The 24,966-nt window shown below is 39.6% G+C and overlaps 1 protein-coding gene across 2 annotated transcripts in view; it reads left to right on the forward strand.

Moving 5' to 3' along the window:
• Positions 1-19,923, forward strand: part of LOC143033958 (uncharacterized) — a 55,106-nt gene extending 35,183 nt beyond the window's left edge. For both annotated transcript variants that reach the window (XM_076199673.1, XM_076199674.1), the window contains 2 exons: positions 3,993-4,181; positions 17,018-19,923. In XM_076199673.1, the coding sequence (XP_076055788.1) occupies positions 3,993-4,181; positions 17,018-17,377 (549 nt within the window). In that variant the 3' untranslated portion in view covers positions 17,378-19,923. The remainder of the gene's footprint in view (positions 1-3,992; positions 4,182-17,017) is intronic.
• Positions 19,924-24,966: the final 5,043 nt, after the last annotated feature.

Raw genomic sequence — 24,966 nt, forward strand, 5'->3', positions numbered from 1 at the left:
AAGGTGGGACTTCGTCAAGGATGCGTTATGTCGCCCTGGCTGTTCAACTTATACATGGATGGGGTAGTGCAAGAGGTAAATGCAAGGGTAGTGGGTCAGGGATTGCAGATGGTTAACCACTTCCATACGGTGATGCCTACGTAGGCTTCATGAGGAGCAAGTGGGTACGCGATGGTGCCGACGTCGGCGTCTTGATTATATTTATTGTAGTCGTACCTACGTAACCTCCATTCTCTCTAAACTGGCTTCATCATATTTTCTATGGTTATCAGAATTCACGGGTGAAAGAGAACGAACGAATGAGCACTGACTTTATTTTATATAATGCGATTATTATGACGCAACATCGCACGTGGGGCAGCTAATGCTGCCAGACGTGCGATGTGCCCCGGAGTGAAGAGGTTAAAGAAAATGGAGAAAAGTGGGAGGTGAGCCAGTTGCTGTTTGCAGACAACAATGCACTTGTGGCAGGATCGGAGGAGGGATTGAGGAAGTTGGTGACAGAGTTTGGGAGAGTGTGTGGTAGAAGAAAGCTGAAGATAAATGTGGGTAAAAGTAAGGTGATGAGATGTACAAGGGGTGAAAGTGGCAGTAGTCTGGAAGTGAGCATTAAGGCAGAGCAACTGGAGGAAGTGGATAGTTTTAGATACTTGGGTGCAAATGTGGCAGGAAAAGGTGGAGTGAAGGTGGAGGTAGAATGTAGATTGAGAGAAGTGAGTAAATGCCTTGGTGGATTAAAAAGTGTAATGAGGAATAAACATTTGGGAATGGATGCTAAGAGGAGACTATATGAAGGAGTTATTGTGCCAACAGCACTGTATGGGGCAGAAACATGGAACATAAGAGAGGAAGAGAGAAGGAGTTTGAATGTGTTTGAGATGAGGTGTCTGAGAAGTATGATAGGGGTTACTAGGCTGGATAGAGTGAGAAATGAGGTGAGGAGGAGAACATGGGTGGAAAGGGAGTTGGGAGATAGGGTTGATGAAAAAGTATTAGGATGGTTTGGACACATGGAAAGAATGAGTTAAGAAAGACTAGTAAAAGAGGTATGGAAGGCAGATGTAGAGGGAGTGAACATGAGGGGACATCCTAGGATGAAGTGGATGGATGGGGTGAAGGGGGCTTTGGGGAAGAGGGGAATGTCTGTTGAGGAAGGACGGGAGAGGACAGAAGACGGGTGAATGGAGAATGGTTGTATATGGATGATGATGTGATGCATGAGGTGGAATGGGTGGGGGGATAGGGGGTGAGGTAGTATGTGTGAGCAAAATTTGACGCAGCCCGAAGGGATTTCTCCCCGTCTTCTCCTTTTATGCATGGGGGGACGGAGAGGGGGGGTCGCCGATTTAATGAAGCGGCCTTGCTGTGGATGTGCTGTGTCTTGCGACACTGCTTCTGACCCAGGGCAGTGGACAAGGTGCAGGGATGACTCGTCATCCAGGAGGTGCTAAGATAAGAGGGAGGGTGGAGGGGTGTGTAGTGTATTCAGGGATGGAATGGGTGGGAATGATTTTATGCCTTTACCTTTTTGGCTACCTCCCTTGTAAGGGGGAAAAAGCCTTGGTATATGTATGTATGTATTAATGACTTCCATTTGCTTTCCTTCTGTGAAATTTCCCATGTACTTCAATAATTTACTTCCACAGACAGATTTCTGTGATTCTATCATGGTGAATTAGAAGGTATTGGAACCATGATCTTTCTGTTGTAAATCTGGATTGGTCGCTTTACTCTTACCTGGTATCCCTAGATTAATCATACTGGTTAGATCAATATAGAGTGGCAGTGGCCCAACATTAACTCATAGAGGAAATGTATTGCAGTTTTGTGTGAAAGTAAAGTAGTGGAAGATGACATATTCTATATCTTCAGTGTGGTTTCAGCATTAGGGACATGCTTTTTCTGGAGCCATGCCAATTTTATGTTTTTCTTGTTGTTTCATAATTTGAATGTATGAAGAGAGGAGGTTCCCATATTGTGAAGTGATGATGATAAACCAGTTTTTATTGTTGGGCACTGCTCTGGAAGAACTGTGCCCTGCTGCATTACTTATCACACAAGCAGTGTGATAGGGGGCAGAGATACCCCTTCATTGCTGAAATAGGAGGGATGGTTACATTGGTGTTTGTTTGTGGTATGTGTATGCTTTAATTTGGCTATTTTCCTTATAAAGGGGAAAGGGCTAATAGTGTGTGTGTGTATTTACCTAGTTGTATTTTACGGGAAGGGGAGCTATGCTCATGGTGTCCCATCTTCATATCTCGTTTTATCTAGGCTGTTTTTAAATTTGTGTATTGTTTTTGCATACACCACATTTTCATCTAACTTGTTCCAAACATCTGTTACCCTGTGGGGAAAGTTGTTCTTTTTCAGGTCTCTTCTATAACTGTCTTTCTTGATTTTCTTTCTGTGTACTCTTGTATCTCTGCTTTCCCATTTTATTAGGTCCTCTATCAATAATTTCTATGCCTTTCATGATTCTATAAATAGTTATCAAGTCTCCTCTCTCCTTTGCTCTAATGTCTGTAGCTCAAGTTTTGCTAGTCTCTCCTCATATGATAGTTCTGAGAGTGTTGGTGCCAATTTTGTAATTGCTCTTTGTATTCTTTCAAGTTTTGTTATACATTTTTTTGTACTTGGTGACCACGTTGTCACTGCATACTCCAATCTTGGTCTTATCAAAATTATTAGTATTTTCTTCACAATTTCTTCGTCTAGGTATGTAAATGCCACTGATTGTTCTTATCGAATTATAAGTTTCTCCATTTTTTTTTTTTTTTTTTTTTTTTTTTATATATTTCTCAGGTGACATATTATTCATAATAATGACTCCCAGGTCCTTCTCCTTTTCCACTTTTTTTATTTCTTCCTCTCCCAGTTTATATGATCCCACTATTCTTTTATTGCTTCTTCCAAATTCCATTATACTACACTTCTGAATATTGAATTCCATCTCCCACTTCCTACTCCATTCCCATATGTTATTGAGATCACTCTGCAGCAACTCAATCTTCTTCAATGTTCACTTTTTTCAATAGTTTTGCATCGTCCGCAAAGAAGATCATATAACTTTCAATTCCTTCATCCATATCATTAATATATATAGCAAACATTATTGGGACTAGAACTGTTCATTGTGGAACTCCACATTCCATTGCCTGTGTGGGAAGTTTAGTGCTTGCCCATTTTATAGACAATGCTGTGTAGCAAAATTTTCATTGTATCACATACATAATCAACAAAGCAATACTTCTAATAATTTAAAGTTAGCTAAAGTTATCTCAACAAAAATCAGTCACTTAATCTGCTGTCTCAGTTCTCTCTTGAAGGAGACCATGGGCCCTAGGACATCAGCTTTGGAAATCAATTCTGCTCATAAAGTCACTAACCAAAGAGATTTTGTGGTGTTGTCAGGAGTCAGTGTTGGACTTTGTCCTATGATATGATTACTGTCTTGTACTTCAAGAAGCTTGCTCGCTGAGTGGGTTAGTGCATCATTACTTGCGGGGAAGGTCGAGGGGAATCCTGACACCAGCGAAGTTGAACCAAGGGCATAGTTCATTAAATTCCACACTTCATAGTCCTCTGTAAGGGGTACTGTCCTAGCCTTCCGATGGGAGGAGTGTGTGATGTTAAACCATATCACTTCAAAAAGCCCTCCATGAGGAGGCATTCTCCTAGTCCTCTCTAAGAGGGGAGTTTGTGACACTGAACTGAATAAGTCAAACTTAATTGTGTCTTATCTGTGGTGGTTGTATGTGGGGTATATAGTGTCTTGTTGGGCCTATTCTTTGGTGGTATTGCTTCAGTTTAGGGTGTGCAACAACATTTAAGAATAAGAAAAAAAAAATTGGAAAAAAAGGATCATCACCCCAGAAAGGGATATATATGGTTTTGAGTGTATCTTTGTTGTTAGAGTATTCTGATTATCATTCATCATAGAAACATTAAATTTTTTATATTAAAAAGCTGATTCTATTTTTTCACTGCAGGATGACTTCGATTCGTTGCGGCCACTATGCTACCCACAGACAGACGTTTTCCTGGTGTGCTTCAGTGTGGTCTCTCCCACGTCCTTTCACAATGTCAAGGAGAAATGGCTTCCTGAAATTCGACACCACAACCCTAGGGCACCCATAGTGCTTGTTGGTACTCAGAGTGACCTGAGAACAGATGTAAAGGTGAGTAGGTTGTTATGGTGATGTTTGTTACTGACCTAAAGATGAATTATTTACTATTAGGTTGGAAATTAATATGAAAAGAATGAGTTCAGAAATATCATAAATGTGATTAAAATTCATCTTTCAGGTCAACACCCTCACCAGCTAGAGGGGCTGCATTTTTTTTATCAACAGTAACTGGCATCTGCTTCCTTCCTCCTAATAAAATTATTACTACTATAAGCCAGTGACATAGAAACTTTCCCACACCAATACAATGTAAACAATAGTAAAAGTCTTCCCACAGAGACCTTCCAAAACAAACATTTAAAAACTGACCCCCAATTTTCTTATGCCTTCAAACCCCTCAAGACATTGGCCCTACTGAAAAATCCCTCCTAAGAGAAGCAAAAACCACACTACTATGACTATGTTCATGTCATCACCCAGCAATAAAGCAGATAACACCCATTCACCCTACTGGCTGCACTTAACAGACATCTTCTAGAACTACTGCATTCATAATTGTCTCTCTTTCCCTAGTATAGTGGAGTTGTACTTGCACTTTTCCAATTCACTGGTATACTTCCTCCTTAGACACATTAACCACTTTGGTCCAATGACGCCCACATAGGTGTCGTGAGGTGTGAGTAGGTACATGAGGATGTGTATGGATGATACTGTGATGCATGGAAGCAAATTGGGTGGAGAATAGGGGGAGTTAGGGAATGGATATGTGTGAATGATATTTTGATGCAGTCCAAAGGGATTTCTCCCCATCTTCAATGCTTCTGCACAAGGGGCCATAGAGAGGGGGGATGAGAGGAAGGGAGGAGTGGTGGATAGGAGTGGAATGGTTGGGGATGAAATAGGTGGGAGTGGAATTATGCCTTTTGACTTTGGCTACCTTCCTTGTAAGAGGGAAATAGCCCTTGGTATGTGGATTATGTATGTAATAAATTATTGAATAAAATCTCATTAGATATTCGCCAAAAAGTGTGGGAGTTCAGTAAATGAGCAGATTGGACGTGAATTCAAAGTTGTTGAATCATGGCTTAAGATAGGAAGGAATGTGAAAGAACATGATGCACACAAGATTTCTTGAATTAGGTCAAATACTAATCACATAAGTTGTCTTCTTGTCATATTTATCATTCGCTGACTAGTTTGAGAAGAAATGATGAATTATCAGATGTTACACGTGTTCTGTAAACTGCCTAACCCACTAAATGGTTCTTTTTTAAGTATAGCATCTTTGCAGGGACCAACAGTGGGTGCCAGTAAATGGTAGTCCTGCAAGAGAATACTCTCCCTGCTGGCCATCCTCAAAACACATCAACATCCTCACCTCCATCATGAGGTACAGCCCCAAGAGGCTGACAATTGGTCTCTGGACTGAACCTAAGACCTATCTCTATCCACATCAAATTATATTTTCTCCACTTTTTCACAAAAGGAGTACTGGCAATCAGGGACTACCCTCCTTTGATATAAGCTAGTTAAAGGAACAGTCTCACATCAATACAACAAAGACAACAATTTACAAAGGATTTTCAAAGAGCATGCTGACTGAAGACCTTTTGGTCCATAGCTAGGTCAGATGCAAGAAAAATAATTGAATAAAATAGATGAAGAAATAAATGAATAAATAAAATAGATAATGATGAATAATGAACAAACATCAGTAAATAATAAAAAAATACAATGAATATATAATATGTACATATACCAACAGCTTTTTTCCACTTACAAGGGAGGTAGCCAAAGTCAAAGGCATAAATCCCCTCTCACCCATTTCATCCCCACATACTCCACTCCCATTCACCACCCCTCCCTCTTTTCTTAGCTCCTCCTGGATGATGAGTCATCCTTGCATCTTGCCCACTGCCCTGGGTCAGAAGCAATGTAGCAAGGCACAGCACATCCACAGCATGGCTGCTTCATTAAAATGGTGACCTCCCCCCCTACCTCCTCTTTGTCCCCTCATGCAGAAAAAGAGAAGAAAGGGAGAAATCCTTTTGGGCTGCATCAAGATATTCATACATACTCCTTCACCCCCCCTCATCCCCCACCCACTCCCTTCCATGTATCTCAAAATCATCCATACACAACCATTCTCCACTCACCCCTATTTTCTGTCTTCTCGCATCCTTCCTCAACAGACATTCCCCTCTTTCCCAGTGCCCCTTTTATCCCATCCATCAATTTCATCCATGGTCACCTCCTCATGTTCACTCCCTCCATCTCTTTTACTAATCTTTACTCATTCTTTCCATGTGTCCAAACCATCCCAATACTCTTTCATCAACCCTATCTCCCAACTCCCTTTTCACCCCAGTTCTCCTCCTCACCTCCTTGTTTCTCACTTTCCCCAGCATAGTGACCCCTACCATACTTCTCAGGCACCTCATCTCAAACACATTTAAACTCTTCCTCTCTTATGTTCCATGTTTCTGCCCCATACATTGCTGTTGGCACAATCACCTCTTCATACAATCTCCTCATAGTATCCATCCCCAAATGTCTATTTCTCATTACACTTTGTAATTCCCTAAGGCATTTACTTGCTTCTCTCAATCTACATTCTATCTCTACCACCACTCCTCCCTTTCCCATCACATTTTCACCTAAGTATCTAAAAGCTATCTACTTCCTCCAGTCTCTCTCCCTTAATCACTTCCGATTTGCTGCCTTCCTTTCCCCTTATACATCTCATCACCTTTTCCAAACCATAAAGGCCCCCCCAAAAAAAGCCTTATATTTTCCTAAAGCTTTCTCACATATTTGCCTTACCACAAAAATCTGATCTACACAACCCCTACCTGTCTTAACCACTTTGGTACAATAACACCTGCATGAGTTACCCCTGGAGTCTGTGAACTGGTTTGATCACATTTTCTGTGTCTGGGGTATTTGGCTGCATGTTATTGTGGCAAAATGGCATGCAGTTGATACTTTAGGGTCTATATGAGGCGCCCCTGCTGACCGGAGCCACACATCATTTTGGCTGTGATAGAGGAAAACTCTGTTCATAGAGAAATGATGACACTTTTATACTACGACTGTCCCTCCGTTATGCTGTCCCCCAACCCCTTGTTACTGTCCTGTACAATTTCTCTGAATATTCATTTCCTTTTTTGCCTACCTTCCCTGTGGTGGGGGAAAAGAATACTGCCACCAAGTAATTCCACTTGGATCGTAAGAGGCGAGAAGAAAGGGACGGGGATTGGTACTAGACATCCTTCTTCTTGTAGCCCCACAGGGGACATTCCTAAAAGAAAAAGCAAAGGCATAAGAGGGTCTGGGAGTTTTCCGACCAGCACCCTAAGGTTTGGGTCTTTTAATGTGCGTGGATGTGGTACTGATGAGAGTAAAAGGGAAGAGATAGGTATAGTCAGTGCAACGAGAAATGACCACTCAGGCGGGGCTAGGAGATTTTTCGGTGTTGCCACACATGGGCATCCATGGCGAGAACGTGCGAGTGTGGATGCAATGTTTTCAGAATGCAGTGTGAGGGGGGCGGGGCCAGAGATTAGATGTAGCGGCAGCGTCGCTCTCTCTTGCTCATATGCCATGTCTAGACTCGAGGAAACGAAACCTTTGTATAGAAAACATTGCTTTGATTTTTACCTCAGTGGTGGTGTGTGACAAAAAATATAATATAATTATATGTGGCAACATTGTAAAATTATAAAATATAATTATAAAGTAAAATATAATTATAAAATAATTATATGTGGCACCACAGGGGGACTCCCAGTGCTCCGCCCTAACGGCCATTTCTCGATGCAACGAGTATAGTATGTTTGTGAGAAGGAAGGTGGATGTGTTGGCTTTGAGTGAAACTAAGCTAAAGGGAAGGGCGAGTGTAAGTTTGGGAGTGTAAATGGGAGGTTATCAGGAGTGAAGAGAGGGCGAGGGTGGGAAGGGGTGGCTATACTAGTAAGTGAAGAGATAGGTAAACGTGTAGTGGAGTGGAAGGAGGTTTCCTCAAGGATAATGTGGATGAAGGTGAAACTGGGAAAGGAGATGTGGGTTTTTGTAAGTGCGTACGGGCCTGGCAGTGAGAAGAGCGTAGAAGAAAGGGAGGATTTTTGGATAGATTTAAATGAGTGCATAGAGGATTTAGGGAGAAATATCAATGTAATAGTACTGGGAGACCTTAACCCCTTCCATACGGTGCCGCATACGTAGGCGGCATGAGGAGCAAGTGGATATGCGAGGCTGCCATATCGGCATCTTGATTATATTTATTGTAGTTGCCCCTGCATAATGACATACTCTCTAAACTGTCTTCATCACATTTTCTATGGTTATCAAAATTCACGGGTGAAAGAGAACGATCGATATAAGTGGTGACTATATTTTATGATGCGAGTATTATTACGACACATCGTATGTCTGGCAGATAATGCTACCCGCGAGATTTTGGCCCGGAGTGAAGAGGTTAATGCTAGGGTAGGAAATGATCCAATTGATGGAGTGGTTGGGAAATGTGGAGTTCCAGGAAAGAATCGTAGTGGAGAGTTGATGGTGGAGATGTGTCTAGAAAGAGAGTTGATGATAGCAAATACAGTGTTTTGGAAGAAAGTCAAGCATAAGTAAACATGGGAGAGGGTGGTAGATAGAGCATTAATGGACTATGTAGTGGTTAATAGGATTATGATAGGAAGAGTTAAGGATGTACATGTGCTAATGGGAGAGGATGGGGGAATATCAGATCATTTTTTGGTGGAAGGTAAGTTGAGAGTGGAGGATTGATGGAGGAAGAGGAAAGGGACAAAGGGTAGGGAGGTGCTTAGAGTGAACTCTTTAAATGAAAAGGAAAAGAGAAGGAGTACAAGAAGAAGCTGAAGGAGGGAGTGAAGGATAGAGTAGAACTAGGTGTGGAGGAGGAATGGGGATGGTTCAAGGAGGGAGTCACAAAGTGTGCAAAGATGGTGTGTGGAACAAGAAGGACAGGAGGAAATAGAAGAAAGGGTAGTGAATGGTGGGATGAGGAAACAAGGTTGTAGAAGAGAAGAAGCGAGCAATCACAGATTGGGTACAAAATAGGACGAGGAAGTCATATGAGAGGTACAAAGAAAAGAAGAGAGAAGTAAAGCAAAAGGTAAAGGAGGCAAAGAGGAGAGCAGATGTAAAATGGGGTAATAGTGTGACAGAAAATTTTGAAAGTAATAAAAAGATGTTTTGGAAAGAAATTAAGAGAGGAAGAGGAGGCGAATCAAGTAGAGAAGAAAAGGTAAAAGGTGCAGATGGAGAGATGATAATGGAAGAGAAGGCAGTAAGGGGAAGATGGGCAGAATATTTTAGGGAGTTGCTAAATGTGAAGGAGGATAGAGAGGGAAAGATAGCTGCAGTGGGAAATGCTAAGAAAATGACCATGATGAGTGAGGAAAATGGAGAAATATGGAAGGATGAAGTGAAGGCACTTGTTAACCCCTTCCATACGGTGCCGCCTACGTAGGCGTCATGAGGAGCAAGTGGATTTGCGACGCTGCCATATCGGCGTCTTGATTATATTTATTGTAGTCGCCCCTGTGTTTTTACATTCTCCCAAATGTGCCCTGAATCCTATTCTCTGGTTTTCAAAATTCGTGGGTGAAAGAGAGAACGATCAATATAAGCGGTGACTATATTTTATGATGCGAGTATTATTACAACACGTCGTATGGCTGGCATTGGCTGCTGCCCGCGAGATTTAAGTCCCGTAGTGAAGTGGTTAAGATGATGAAAGCAGGTAAGGCACCTGGGTAGGATGGATGCCATGCAGAATGTCTAAAAAAAGGAGGTACAGTGATGGTGGACTGGCTGGTGAGGTTATTTAATGTGTGCTGGAGAGAGGGTAGAGTGCCAGAGGACTGGAGGAGTGCCTGTATAGTTCCACTTTACAAGGGAAAAGGGGACAAGTGTGAATGTAGTAGTTTCAGAGGGATTAGCTTGTTAACCCCTTCCATACGGTGCCGCACACGTAGGCGTCATGGACTTAGATCTCGGTGGCAGCAGCCAATGCCAGCCGTACGACGTGTCGTAATAATACTCGCATCATAAAATATAGTCACCGCTTATATCGATCGTTCTCTCTTCACCCGTGAATTTTGATAACCATAGAAAATGCGATTACAAAAGAATTAGAAAGAATGTCATTATGGAGGGGCGACTACAATAAATATAATCAAGACGCCGATATGGCAGCCTCGCGAATACACTCGCTCCCCATGACGCCTACGTGTGCGGCACCGTATGGAAGGGGTTAAGTGTAGTTGGGAAGGCTTATGGGAGGATCTTGATTGAGAGGATTAGGAGAGGAACAGAGGGAGTAATTGGTGAGGAACAGTGTGGATTTAGGACAGGTAGAGGTTGTGTAGATCAGATCTTTGTGGTAAGACAGATATGTGAGAAAGCTATAGGAAAGGGGAAGGATGTTTTTTGGGTTTTTATGGACCTGGAAAAGGCTTATGACAGGGTAGACAGAAAGGCACTGTGGGAGGTTTTGCGGATATACAGGATAGGAGGAAAGCTTCTAGGAGCTGTCAAGAGTTTTTATGAGAGTAGTAGAGCTTGTGTCAGGATTAGAAATGGAGAGAGTGAGTGGTTCAAGGTAAAGGTGGGACTTCGTCAAGGATGCGTTATGTCGCCCTGGCTGTTCAACTTATACATGGATGGGGTAGTGCGAGAGGTAAATGCAAGGGTAGTGGGTCAGGGATTGGAGATGGTTAAAGAAAATGGAGAAAAGTGGGAGGTGAGCCAGCTGTTGTTTGCGGACAACACTGCGCTTGTGGCAGGATCAGAGGAGGCACTGAGGAAGTTGGTGACAGAGTTTGGGAGAGTGTGTGATAGAAGAAAGCTGAAGATAAATGTGGGCAAACGTAAGGTGATGAGATGTACAAGGGGTGACAGTGGCAGTAGTCTGGAAGTGAGCATTAAGGGAAAGCGACTGGAGGAAGTGGATAGTTTTAGATACTTGGGTGCAAATGTGGCAGGAAAAGGTGGAGTGAAGGTGGAGGTAGAATGTAGATTGAGAGAAGCGAGCAAATGCCTTGGTGGATTAAAAAGTGTAATGAGGAATAGACATTTGGGAATGGATGCTAAGGGGAGACTATATGAAGGAGTGATTGTGCCAACAGGACTGTATGGGGCAGAAACATGGAACATAAGAGAGGAAGAGAGAAGGAGTTTGAGATGAGGTGTCTGAGAAGTATGATGGGGGTTACTAGGCTGGATAGAGTGAGAAATGAGGAGGTGAGGAGGAGAACAGTGGTGGAAAGGGAGTTGGGAGATAGGGTTGATGAAAGAGTATTAGGATGGTTTGGATACATGGAAAGAATGAGTGAAGAAAGACTAGTAAAATAGGTATGGAAGGCAGATGTGGAGGGAGTGAACATGAGGGGATGTCCTAGGATGAGGTGGATGGATGGGGTGAAAGGGGCTTTAGGGAAGAGGGGAATGTCTGTTGAGGAAGGACGGGAGAGGACAGGAGACGGGTGAATGGAGAATGGTTGTATATGGATGATGATGTGATGCATGAGGTGGAATGGGTGGGGGGATAGGGGGTGAGGTAGTATGTGTGAGCAAATTTTGACGCAGCCCGAAAGGATTTCTCCCCGTCTTGTCTTATATGCATGGGGGGACGGAGAGGGGGGTCGCCGATTTAATGAAGTGGCCTTGCTGTGGATGTGCTGTGTCTTGCGACACTGCTTGTGACCCAGGGCAGTGGACAAGGTGCAGGGATGAGAGGGAGGGTGTAGGGGTGTGGAGTGTATTCAGGGATGGAATGGGTGAGAATGATTTTATGCTAAGTGGTGCTAAGATGAGAGGGAGGGTGGAAGGGTGTGGAGTGTATTCAGGGATGGAATGGGTGAGAATGATTTTATGCCTTTCCCTTTTTGGCTACCTCCCTTGTAAGGGGGAAAAAGCCTTGGTATATGTATGTTTGTATGTATTATTACTCAGAGTAAAAGAGAAGGAGTAATATAGTAGTAACTTTACATTTTATTATGCAAATAGTGTGATGCAGCATACATGTGGGAGCCGATGCTGCACACAAAAATTTGGCTCGCACTGAAGTGGTTAAACCCACACTGTTCTTCACCAATTATTCCCTCTGTTCTTCTCCTGATCCTCTTAATCAAAACCCTCCCATAAGCCTGCCCAACTACACTTAACAAACTGATCCCTCTGACAATACTACACTCGCACTTGTCCCCTTTTCCCTTGTATAGCAGAACTATACAGGCACTCCTCCAGTCCTCTGGCACTCTACCCTCTTTTAAACAAGCATTAAACAACCTCACCAGCCAGTCCACCATCACTGTACCTCCCTTTTTTAGACACTCCTCATGACACCCATCCAACCCAGGTGCCTTACCTGCTCTCATCATTTTAATAAATGTTTTCATTTCACCTTTCCTTATTTCTCCTCCATTTTCTTCATTCATCACTGTCATTTTCTTAGCACTTCCCATTGCAACTACCTTTCCCTCCCTATCCTTTTTCACAGCATTATCATCTCTCCATCTGCACCTTCTACCTTTTCTTCTCTACTTGATTCACCTTCCCTTCCTTTCTTAATTTCCTTCCAAAACATCTTTTTATTAATTTAAGATATTTCTGTCATACTCTTACCCCATCTCACATTGCCTCTTTAATCTTATGCTTTACTTTTCTTTTCTTTGTACCTCTCATATGATTCTCTCATCCTATGTTGTAACCAATGTGTGAATGCTTGTTTTATCTCTTCCACAACCTTTTTGCTTCCTCATTCTACCACTCACTACCCTTCCTTGTATATCCTCCCTTCCTTATTCCCCACACCATCTTTGCACACCTTGTGACTCCCTCCTTGAAACATCCCCATTCTTCTTCCACTCCTGGTTCTATTCTATCTTTCACTCCTTCCCACTCTTGTCTCAGCTTCATGTACTCCTTTTCTTTCTCATTTAAGCAGTTTACTTGAAGCACCTCCCAACCTTCTGTCCTTTTCCTCAATCTCCATCTATCCTCTAAACTTACCCTCCACAAAAATTATCCGATATTCCCCAACTCTCCTCCCATAGAATATGTACATCTAGAATTATTCCTACTCTTCTCCTGGTTACCACTATATAGTCCATTAAAGCCCTGTCTACTACCCTTCCATTCACCACCCTCTCCCATGTGTACTTATGCTTGACTTTCTTCCTAAACACTGTATTTGCTATCATCAACTCTTTCTAGACACATCACCATCATCTTTCCAATACATTTTTTCCTGGAACTCCACACCTCCCAACCACTCTGTCTATTGGTTCGTCTCTACCCTAGCATTGAGATCTCCCAATACCACTACATTGACATTTCTCCCTATATCTATTCACTTGTTTAAATCTATCCAAAAATCCTCCCTTTCCTCTACACTCTTCTCATTACCAGGCCCATATGCACTTACAAAGACCCATATTTCCTCATTTTCACCGTCATCTACATTAACTTTGAAGAAATCGCTCCACCACACTGTTTCCTCACTAGTAGAGCCACCCTTTCTCTCCGTTGTCCTCTCTTCACTCCTGATACCCTCCCAACTATACTCCCAAACTGAAATTTATCCATCCCTTTCAACATAGTTTCACTCAATGCAACTTATCCATCTTTCTTCTCACAAACATACTGCCTATCTCTTCCCATTTACTCTCATCTGTACCACATTCATGCACATTTAAAAACCCAAACCTTAGGGTTCGAGTTGGAAAACTCCCAGACTCTCTTATGCTTTTGCTTTTTTTTAGGAATGTTATTGGGGCTACAGAGAGTAGGATGCCTAGTCCTATCCCTGTCCCATTTCTGTCACATTTTATGACGAGTGGGAACATTCAGTGGCAGTATTCTTTCTCCCCTACCACAGGGTTCTGCAAAAGAGGAATATTCAAAGAAGTAGTACAGGACAATATTAAGAGTTAGGGGACAGCATAATGGGGGGGGGGCAGTCGCAGTATAATAAAGTAGCATTATTTCTCTATGAATAAAGATTTCCTCTATCACAGGCAAAATAATGTGTGGCTCTGGTCTGTTGGGGTGCCCTATATAGACCCCAAATTATGAGCTGCATGTTACTGAGCAGCTTGTAGCCCCACATTAACATGCAGCCAATACCCCAGACAGGGAAAATGATAAAGAATAAACAGATGAATAATAATAATACATAAATAATGATGAAAAATTAGAATGAAATAAAATAAATGGCAGGCATAGCAGGTGTTTATCTAAATGAATCTTAAAAACTTGAAACTGTACTACATTGCACTGCCTCTGCAGGAAGTTTATTCCATTCATTTACTACATGGTTGGTAAAGTTGTTTCTACCCACCTCCACATTAAATCTACTTCCTTACAATTTGAGACCATTATTTCTTGTCTACTTTGCATTCAGTATGAAAATATCACCACTTTTGATGTCAATTACCTTTGGAATCTTAAAGACCTGTATAAAATCACCTGAGTGCATTTTTATAGAAAATAGATTCATGTGTTTTAATCAATTTTTTGTATGATTAATTTTTCATATTTGGAATCAGTTTTATGGCTCACTGTTGTACTTTTTCCTATCTGTCAATGTCTTTAATGAGATTTGGTGACTATACAGAAACAGCATATTCCACTCCCTTACAAGGGAGGTGGCCAAAGTCAAAAGGCATAATTCCACTCCCACCCATTTCACCTCCACTCACTCCACTCCTGTTCACCACTCCTCCCTCCCTCCCTCTTTTGGCTCCTCCTAGATTATGGGTCATCCCTGCATCTTGCCCATTGCCCTGGGTCAGAGGCAAGACAGCACATCCACAGCAAGGCTGTGTCAAAATATCATTCACATATAAATGCTCCCTAATCCCCCTATCCCCCACCCACTCCCTTCTATGCATCACAGCACAATCCATATACAACCATTCTCCACTAACCCCTGTGTTCTGTCTTCTTCCTTCCTCAACAGATATACCCCTCTTTCTCAACACCCCTTTTATCCCATCCTTCCATCTCATCCTTGGTTGCTCCCTCCTGTTCATTCCATCCACTTCTGCCTTTCACACTTCTTTTACAAATCTTTCTTCTCATTTTTCCCATGTGTCCAAACCATCCCATGTGGATGGTTTGTGGACAGTGTGGACAAAGAAACACTTTATATAGCTTGTCAATGACAGATGTACTTTTAAAATCAAAAGATTGTACAATCAGTCCTAGAATCTTATTTTCTTTCTTTGATGTGGAAATACACTGGTTAGATGATTTGAGATCATTACTGATAATTACACTGAGATCCTTTTCACTATTCACTTTTGTTAACGAATTTCCAAATAACTTGTAATCGTACTTAGTGTTATTTTTACCTGTGTGCATAACCTTACATTTGTTTGGATTAAATTTCATTAGCCACTTTTCAGACCATTGCTGTAGTTTAAGTGGTCATTTGCTTGCCAATTTTGTATCAGCAAATTTGGAGACAATAGATTTCATTCTATAGTCTGTATCATTTATATGTACTATGAATAGAAGTGGCCCAAGAACAGATCCCTGAGGAACTCCACTCATAACATTTTTCCATCCAGAAGTTTTGTCATTTAGAACAACTCTGTTTATGATTGTTTAACCAGTTACTAGCCCAGCTTAATAGGTTACCTCTTACTCCATGTGAAGCAAGTAGTCTTTCATGTGGGACTGTAGAAAAAAAAATTCAACACTATTCTTCCCAGAGAGATCTATGAGAGGGCCCAAGGACTGTTGCCAGTCATTGTGGGGCAGTATTTCTAGTCAGTGAAACTCAAGGCAATATTATCTTGTTTATATTATTATTTGAAAAGAATACATTGGTATTTTGGAAGGAAGTGAAAAGAATGTGAAGAGGCCTCACTCTCTCCTCAAACCACTACTTTTCCTCAGTTACTACCTCTGTTCCATGTCTAACCCTCTCAATTAATATATGAGGTATGTTCAACAATTGATGAAAATTTTTCAGGAGTGTGTAGATGGGAGAAGCCATTATTTTAAAGGAGACAAAGTTTTTTAAGCTTATGAAAATAATAAGTGTCTCTCCTGAAAATTTCTCATCACTTATTGAACATACCTCATACACAATACATCTTACTGACCACACTCAACTGATTGATCCTCCTAAAGCTACTACACGTAACTACTACAGATAATGCTTCTCTTCCTTTTGTATAATAGAACTATACATGTGTTTCTCTAATCCACAGGTATACTTCCTTCCTATAGACACACATTTACCAGCAACCAGATCTTGTAGGGTTGAGCAGTTGACACTGCTATTGTCTTTGTTTTTAAGTTTGTTGTATGTCTCATTAACATTTGGATAGGTATGTGACTGACTCAGTTGACATAAACAGCATAAAGTAAATTCAAGATGAGTCACATTTTATATTTTATCACAATATGATGGCCATCTTAGCTTCTAAAGTCACTTGAAGTACCAACAGTATTTATTCCCTTGTTTACAGTGATTTTTGGTATAAGGAGGTTAATTCATGTCTGTGGTCAAGGATGTTTGTTAGATGATACACACAGGCTGATTCAAGAAGCCCTTTTGCCTTGGAAGTTTGAAAACAAGAATGTGTTTCTGAGACATCTTTGAAAAATATCTAATATTGTTGTAGTAGGAAATGGTTTATATAATAAAAAATCTATAAAATTTTTGTCCTCAGCTTAGGCCAGAAGGTGCAGGTCAACTTTAAGGTACTTTACTAAAAAGAAAAAGAAAAAGAAAAAAAAAATGAATAAAGAGGTCCCAGAAATTTGCTCAATAGTCTCATTTACTTATGATTTTGATCTAACCTGTTTCCTCAGATCTGATGACATTTATTCTCCTACAGGTTTTGATTGAATTAGCCCAGTATCGTGAACAGCCTGTTTCGGAGAGTGCAGCACGAAAGTTAGCTCATCAAATTGGTGCAGTGGCTTACATCGAATCTTCTGCTCTGACACAGCGGAACCTGAAAGAAGTGTTTGACCAGGCTATCCTCTCAGCACTTGAGGGTCGTAAATGCCACTCTCTTACGAGGTCATCCTCAAAACGTGGGTCATCAAGGGTCAAGAAGAGCGAGACTTTGGAGAGGAGACGTGGTGATTATGACCAGCACAGTGATCATGCCTGCATTGAGTCCTGTGGGGGAGATGATCATGGAAGTGTTAGGAAACGTGGCTGGCGCAAGCTCTGTTGCTGCTTTTCGTGATGTCACTACAGACAGCAACCACAGCAACAGCAGCAGTACCACAACTATCACCATCACTGCTGTCATCTTCGTTGTCGTCGCTGTTGTTATCATACTGCACTTTTGATAGTGACCAAAGTATGTATATCTACATCAAAAACATTCACAACTGTATCCAAAATGTTAACTACTGCGACCCAAACGTCGACGAAAGTGACAAAATCCTTGACCACTACAACAGAAATATTGACAAATGTGATGAAAATGGTGCAGGCTACATTGGGTTTCATTACTATGTGTGGGAACACAGGAAGTGAAGTGAATGTTACTAGGAAGTGGAGGAGGAGGAAGAGGGTATACTGGAGGAGGGGGAGGAGAAAGAGGGAGAGGAAACAAGGCTTTGTCAAACTTTATAGATCTGTTCTTGATAGTGAAGTCAATCATGGAATACAAATTGTAGTACATAGTGAGGGAGTGGGAAAAGGAACAGGAGGAGGTAGCCAAGGATATATGAGTAACCCTCTTCCATACTTTGGAACTAGGAGTGATGTCCACCATATGGCTGGACCTAGTATAAGGGACAAGGGTAGTGCCAAAGCCTCTGGCAGCACAGCTTCTGGCATTGATGTCACTGGTGCTAGAGACAAAGGTGGAGTCCCTCGAGGTAGTGCCAGGAGTGGCATGGATAATAATAGGTCTGATGCAAGTGGAGCCTTGGCAACTAAGGGTGATGATGAGCTTAAAGGGCCTTAAGGTCCATCTAGGGGACAATGCAGCATTATAAAAAATCAAAGTCTTTATATTTATTCATAGATTTGAAATCAAAGATTTATTGGAAGTCTTGTTTTTTCAGGAGATGGATTGGGTAAGTGTGCATGCATATGTGCACACATAGTGTGCACACACATACATACATGCATGCAAATGAACACACACATACACACACATACACAACTATTCTTGTAAAGGAAAGGATTGAACAAATTGATAATATAGTCCTAGTGAGTTGCATCAATATTAAGGAGGTAATATGGGAGGAGTGCAAATCAAGTGCATGTAAAGACTCAAGGGGTAATACATTCTATAACAATGGAAAAGGCAATTACCCAATGGGTTAAAACCACAACAAGATCAAGAGGAGTGAACACACCAATGATATTAGATGAACTACTAACCAAAGAATGTGGTATAATTCTTTAAAGTACATATGACCTATAGGAAAAAGTGATCTGATAGCACTAGAATTTCAGTAAACAGGAGATAGATTCAAGAAATAATTACATTGACAGGGCAGGTATAACTGGGAAACAGATTTAATAGTTTCAGGGAATTCTCTGAAGAAATGGATTGGAATAAATTTATGAACACAAGAGGAACAGAAGAAAATAGGTATGCTTTTAAACTATAATTTGAGCATTGAAAAACTTGAATGGGGGATTAGCAGGAAAAAAAAAGAAAAGGATTGGTTCATCAGATGTGAGGCAGTAAAAGATTTGGAATTAGATAAAAGAAAAAATAGAACTTAGAAATAATACAAAAAAGACCGAAATGATTACAGGAGGATACAATCAGTCAGTTCATTGCCCAAGTTTATTGCAGGAGAACCACAGCCATCAGACTTAGTTGTGGTTCACAAGTCACTCAAGGAAGAGATATTGTATTGTTGTCTGTTTAAGGGTAGAGTAGGGCATTGTAAGATGAGGTGAGGAGAATCCAGAGGGAGGAAGAATATTTGAAAAGGTACAATTTTCAAAGACTAAACTTATTCACTGATGATGACAAGATAATAAAAAGAATGAAAAATGAAGAGTGTTAGGAGTTGCTACAGGAAGACTTAGGTAAGGTTTATCAATGGAGCTGGGAGTGGACAATCAAAGTTAATGTAAAGAATTCCATAAAAATGGGAAAATAGCTTAAGCATGGAGAGGACATGGCGTTATACAATGAAAGATGAAACAATCAATTAGGCAAAATAGGAAAAGTATAAGGTAGTCTTGGTTGTGGATGATCTCTTACCAAAGAAATATTGGTAGAATAACAGGAGAGACATGTGATATTTCATTATATTGGTGAAGATGTGATGAAAAATAAGAAGTTAAAGATCTTATTTGCTGCATATTGGAATAAACAGTGGTGGTGTCATCACACAAAATGAAAGATATAAGAAAAATAGGAAAAGAATAAAGGATGGCAGCCAGAATGATCCTTAGCCGGGCTGACAAAATGCACAAAAAGAATGCATTAGAAGAAAAAAAAGGGAAAATATTATATCATATCCATCTTGAGAATGGTGAAAGAAGTGGGAAAAAAATTATAGCAAGTGTGGGAAGAAAGGACATAAATGATGTAGAAAAAAAAAAAGACATTGCTTAAAGGATGTAAAAAATGTCTGTCTATGCAGGCGAGTTAGATTTGAAATAGATTAAACGAAACAATCCTGGTGGACAACATAAATTCATTTAAAGCAAATTTTGATTGGAGAGATACAGGACCCCATGGCCATAGCTTCAATCATGTATATTACAGATGATTAATTAGGTAAACACACAGACACACACACACACACACTGGATGCGGAGAGATATGAAAACGGGTCACTACGAGCATAGCTCTTGTCCCATAAAATACAACTGGGTAAATACACACACATACACACACACACACACACACACACACACACACATACACATACACACGTGCTTGCACCCGCATACCCGCCAAAATGTGTTTGGCTGTGGTTTGAGGTGGCATTATGGCACCAACTGCATTGCTTTTTTAACTTAAAAAACCAAGGTACGTGTTTTTACCTAGTTGTAAGGTAAATACAACTAGGTAAATACACACACACACACACACACACACATACACGCTTAAACATATTTGTACACACATACCCGGCAAAATGTGTTTAGCTGTGGTTTGTGGTGGCATTATAGCACCAACTGCATTGCTTTTTGAACTTAAAAAACCAAGGTGGTCCAAGGTGACCACACACAAGTTGTTTCTGCAATCCATGATAATCTAATTCATATTATCACCTCATCATTGTGTATTAATGCATTACAGTATATTTAACTTTTCTCATGAGTGGTCAAGGGAAAGCTGAAGGGAAAAGAACTTATTTGGAATTTAGGACCTACTGTTATGGGAAAAATCTTCAAAGTACAGTCCAACATTATCTGCACAATTTTCTTAATACCCCACCACCCACCCAAATTCATCACCGCACCCTTCTGTCCCAGTCACCTCTTTGCATGAGTGTAAAGATGTATAAGATGAAGAAAGGTGATAAGGACAGAAAAGAATGAGAGAGAGGTTTTCCTGTAAATATTATATAGGTGACAGATAATACAATAGGTGTACTGCTGAGATGGTAAGATAAAGATGATGATATTAGTCTAATGATATAACTTTATGGCAGATGCTAGTGTGTGTTTGTGTGTATGTGCGTGCATGCATGTTTTATTTGTTTTTGTGTGTTTTCCTCTTTAGTAAGAATTCATATTTTATAAAGTACATCATCATATATTTTTGTTCTTTGTGATTTGGAATGTATGTGTGTTTGTAATTACCTACTGATATGTGTGTATATGCCTGTGTACCTGTATCTATTGCCATGTCTGTGACCTTTGATTTGGTCAAAAAAGACTGGTTCTGAGTGTAATGTTCTTCAGTTTTTGCAGAAGTATACAATCCTTTACATTTTCTGGATGTTAACATGTCAGCTATCTTGAATTTTAGAAATGGCAACTACAAAATGCAGATTTTTTTTGAGCAATTTAACTTTAATTTGATAATTAAGGAATATGGGTGGTTAAAATCACTGTTTATTAGTCATAATGAATTTTCACAAAATGCATGAAAGTATGAATGAGACAACAGCATTATAGGAGTGATAGGGGTAAGGATGTTTCTTTCCCATGCCCAAACAGCTCACTTTGCAGGTACACACATTCAAGCAGAGAATTGAAATTTATATTTCTCAATATGTATGTGTGTGTGTATGTACATATATATATATATGTGTGTGTGTATGTGTATATGTGTGTTTGTTTGTTTACCTAGTTGTATTATATGGGAAGGGAGCTATGCTCATGGTGACCCATCTTTGTATCTTTCAGCATTAAGTTTGTTCCTAATTTCTTGAATAGTGTGTGGGAAGCTATTCTTTTTCAGATCTCTTCTATAATTATCCTTTTTGAGTTTCTTTTCATGTCCTCTTGTTTTTCCATTGTCCCATTTTAATAAATCATCTTTATCTAGGATTTCCATTCCTTTCATGATTCTATAGTCAGTAGATCTCCTCTTTTTCTTCTTTGTTCCAGAGTTGGTAGTTCCAATTTGGACAATCTTTGTTCGTATGTTAATTTGGAAAGTGTTGGTGCCATCTTTGTCTTTGCTCTTTGTATTTGTTCCGAAGAATACAAACTCTTCGGTACTCCTTACACTAGGATACTCTCGCGTAGCGCGAATATCCGAGTGTAAGGAGTACCTCAGGTTTGTATCAGGGAAAAATTAATTTTCCAGCGAAAATTACATTTTTTTCTGATTTCTTTATATTCTTTTTAGTACTGGGTGTACATAATGTTGCAGCATACTCCAGTTTTGGTCTTATTAGTGTAACTAATATGTTTTTTTTTTCTCAGAATTTTATTGATATGTTTGTCTGGTGACATGTCTTTGTGTGTGTGTGTGTGTGTGTATGTATGTATGTATGTATGTGTATTTACCTAGTATTATACGGGAGGAGGGTGGAGGGGAGTGAAATATGTAGGGAATGGAATGGGTGGGAGTGGTTTCTATGCCTTTTTATTTTTGGCTACCCCCCATGTAAGGGGGAAAAAGCCTTTGGTACATGTATGTATGTATTATACGGGAAGGGAGCTATGCTTGTAGTGACCTGCCTTTGCATCTTTCAGCATCTAGTTTGTTCTTAAATTCTTGTATAGTTTTTGCATAAACTGTTATCTCATCCAATTTGTTCCAGACATCTACCACTCTGTGTGGGAAACTATTCTTTTTCAGATCTCTTCTATAACTATCCTTTTTAATTTTTTTCTTTTATCCCACTTTAATCAATCTTTGTCAAAGACTTCCATCTCTTTCATAATTCTGTATATGGCCAGTAGATCTCATCTTTCTCTTCTTTGTTCCAGGTTTGATAGTCCCAGTTCAGACAATCTTTGTTTGTATGTCAATTTAGAAAGTGTTGGTGCCATCTTTGTCATTGCTCTTTGGCTTCTTTCTAATTTCTTTATAATCTTTTTTGTGCTGGGTGTCCATAGTGTCGCAATGTACTCCAGTCTTGGTCTTATCAGTGTTACTAATATTTTCTTTACCATTACCTCATCCAAGTAGTCCAAGGCCACTTTTATTGATCTTAGTAAATTGAAGGTTTCTCTATTTTGTTAATATGCTTGTCTGGTGATATGTCTTTGTTAATAATTACTCCTTGTTCCTTTTCTGATCTAACTTTTTTTACTTCCTTTGTACCAATTTTATATTGCCCTGATATTCTGTTTTTACTTTTTCCAAACTCCATTATACTACATTTTTTGATGTTGAAGTTCACTTCCCACTTTTGGCTCCATTCCCAGACTTTATCCAGGTCTCTCTGTAGTGATCCACAGTCTTTTCCTGTACTTTCTTTAGTAGTTTTGCATCATCTGCAAAGAAGTTCATATAACATTCTACACTTTCATCCATGTCATATATATGGCAAACATTATCGGAGCTAATACAGAACCTTGTGGGACCACTTATCATTTCTTCTCAGGTTGAGTTTTTGTTTCTAAGTACCACCCTCATTTTTCTCCTGTTCAAGAAGTCTTCCATCCATTTCAATAGCTTTCCTTGTACACCTCCTGTTGTTTGGAGTTTTCTTAGTAACTTTTTCTCTGGTACTTTATCAAATGCCTTTTGTAAATCAAGGAAAACACAATCAGTCCATCCATCCCTTTCTTGCATTATTTCTATTAGCCTTGAGTAAAAGCAAATCAAGTTAGTGGCACATGATCTTTTGTGTCTAAAGCCAAATTGTTTTGGATTAAGTTTATTATTTTCTTTCAGATGTTTAATCCATCTACTTTTGTTCATTTTTTCACATATTTTAACTATTGTGCTTGTAAGGGAGACTGGTCTATAGTTTGTTGGGTCTTCTTTATCTCCCCCTTTATATATTGGTATAATATTTGCATTTTCTCAGCCTCAGGTCTAGTACTCTTCAAAAAGCTTGTTCTTCTCAGTCTCCGTTCTTCTCTCATTTTTTTTTTCATTTGCTTCATTTCTTAGTTTCTTTTCTCTCATTTTCCTCATTGCTCTTTTTTTTTATCCATATATTTTTGTAATTTTCTTTTTTTGCCAACTTGTTTTTTATAGTACTTCTTTTGCTATCATTTGAGACCTTTGATTTTTAGTGGTCTGTTTTTTCTTTAGAGTATTGTTTGATTCTATGCACTTCTATTTCTTCATTGCTTGTCCCTCCTCTTATATCTCTTTCAGAATTTCTTTAGTAATTTCTTTCTCCTCTTTTTCTTTAATACCATAAACCACTATGCACCCTTTTTTTTATCCACTGAGTCTTTGATCCAATTCTTTTTTTCCTTAATTACTTTAATTACTGTTTCTTTAGCATTTTCTTCCACTTGTTGCTATACTATTTCTTTAGAAGTTATTTTTTTTATTTTCTTGTTCCACACTCCATTTTTTTATTTCTTGGAGATCTGTCTCTTTAATTGTTTCTCCAACTTTCTTCGTCACCGCTTGTAGTTGTTCTTTTCTTTTTTCAATGCCTTATTTTTGTTTGTATCTTCGTTTTTCATTCTTTCATTTTCTTTTTTGACTTTGTTTAATTCCTTTTTTAGATCATTAAACTCTATTAGTTTCAGTATTCATTTTTTTTTTCAGTTCATTCACCTTTCTGTATGTTGCCCTATTTTCAGCTTTCAGATCTATAATTTCATTTATCAATTCTGTAATCTCCTAATTTCTTAGGATATTTTTAAACCTTGATTCTCTTTCTAATTCTAAACCTCTACCTAGTATTCCTTTTTCTTTTATAAACCCTGAATTTTTTTTATTATCAAACCTTTGAGTTGATTTCGGCATTTCCATATTACAAAACTTTTTAGTCATGACCCCCATCGGTGATTCCACCCAGCTTACTTCCAATCTTCTCTTCATTGGTTCACTATATTTTTGTCTTTCTCCATCATTCTCTATTTTGTGTATTTATCACTAATGTGAAATTATTTTATTTTATCATTTCGGTCACTTGTTAAACACATTTCCTTATCCCGAATATAAATACAAAGCTAGGTGTTTCCTTTGAACTTATCGAAAAAGTACTGCACGTCAGAGCTCGTTTCTAGCTGTGTGTATCCTGCCTGTGGTTTATGTGTGTGTGTGTTTGTTTTAAGGGGATAAGTCTCCATACAATGAAGCAGTCAGAGTAAACCAGTTCCAATTGTTAGGCACTGCTATTGAAGAGCTTTTACTCACTGCATTGTTTTGACCCAGGAAATGCTTAAATGGGAGGAATGATTGAATGAGTTCAAATTGTTTACGATGTAGGTGTGTGCTTTCACTCACCCATGCCCTATATAAGGGGA

Source organism: Oratosquilla oratoria, chromosome 16 (genome assembly GCF_046742065.1).
Source record: "Oratosquilla oratoria isolate Oo_2021 chromosome 16, ASM4674206v1, whole genome shotgun sequence".
NCBI lineage: Eukaryota > Metazoa > Arthropoda > Malacostraca > Stomatopoda > Squillidae > Oratosquilla > Oratosquilla oratoria.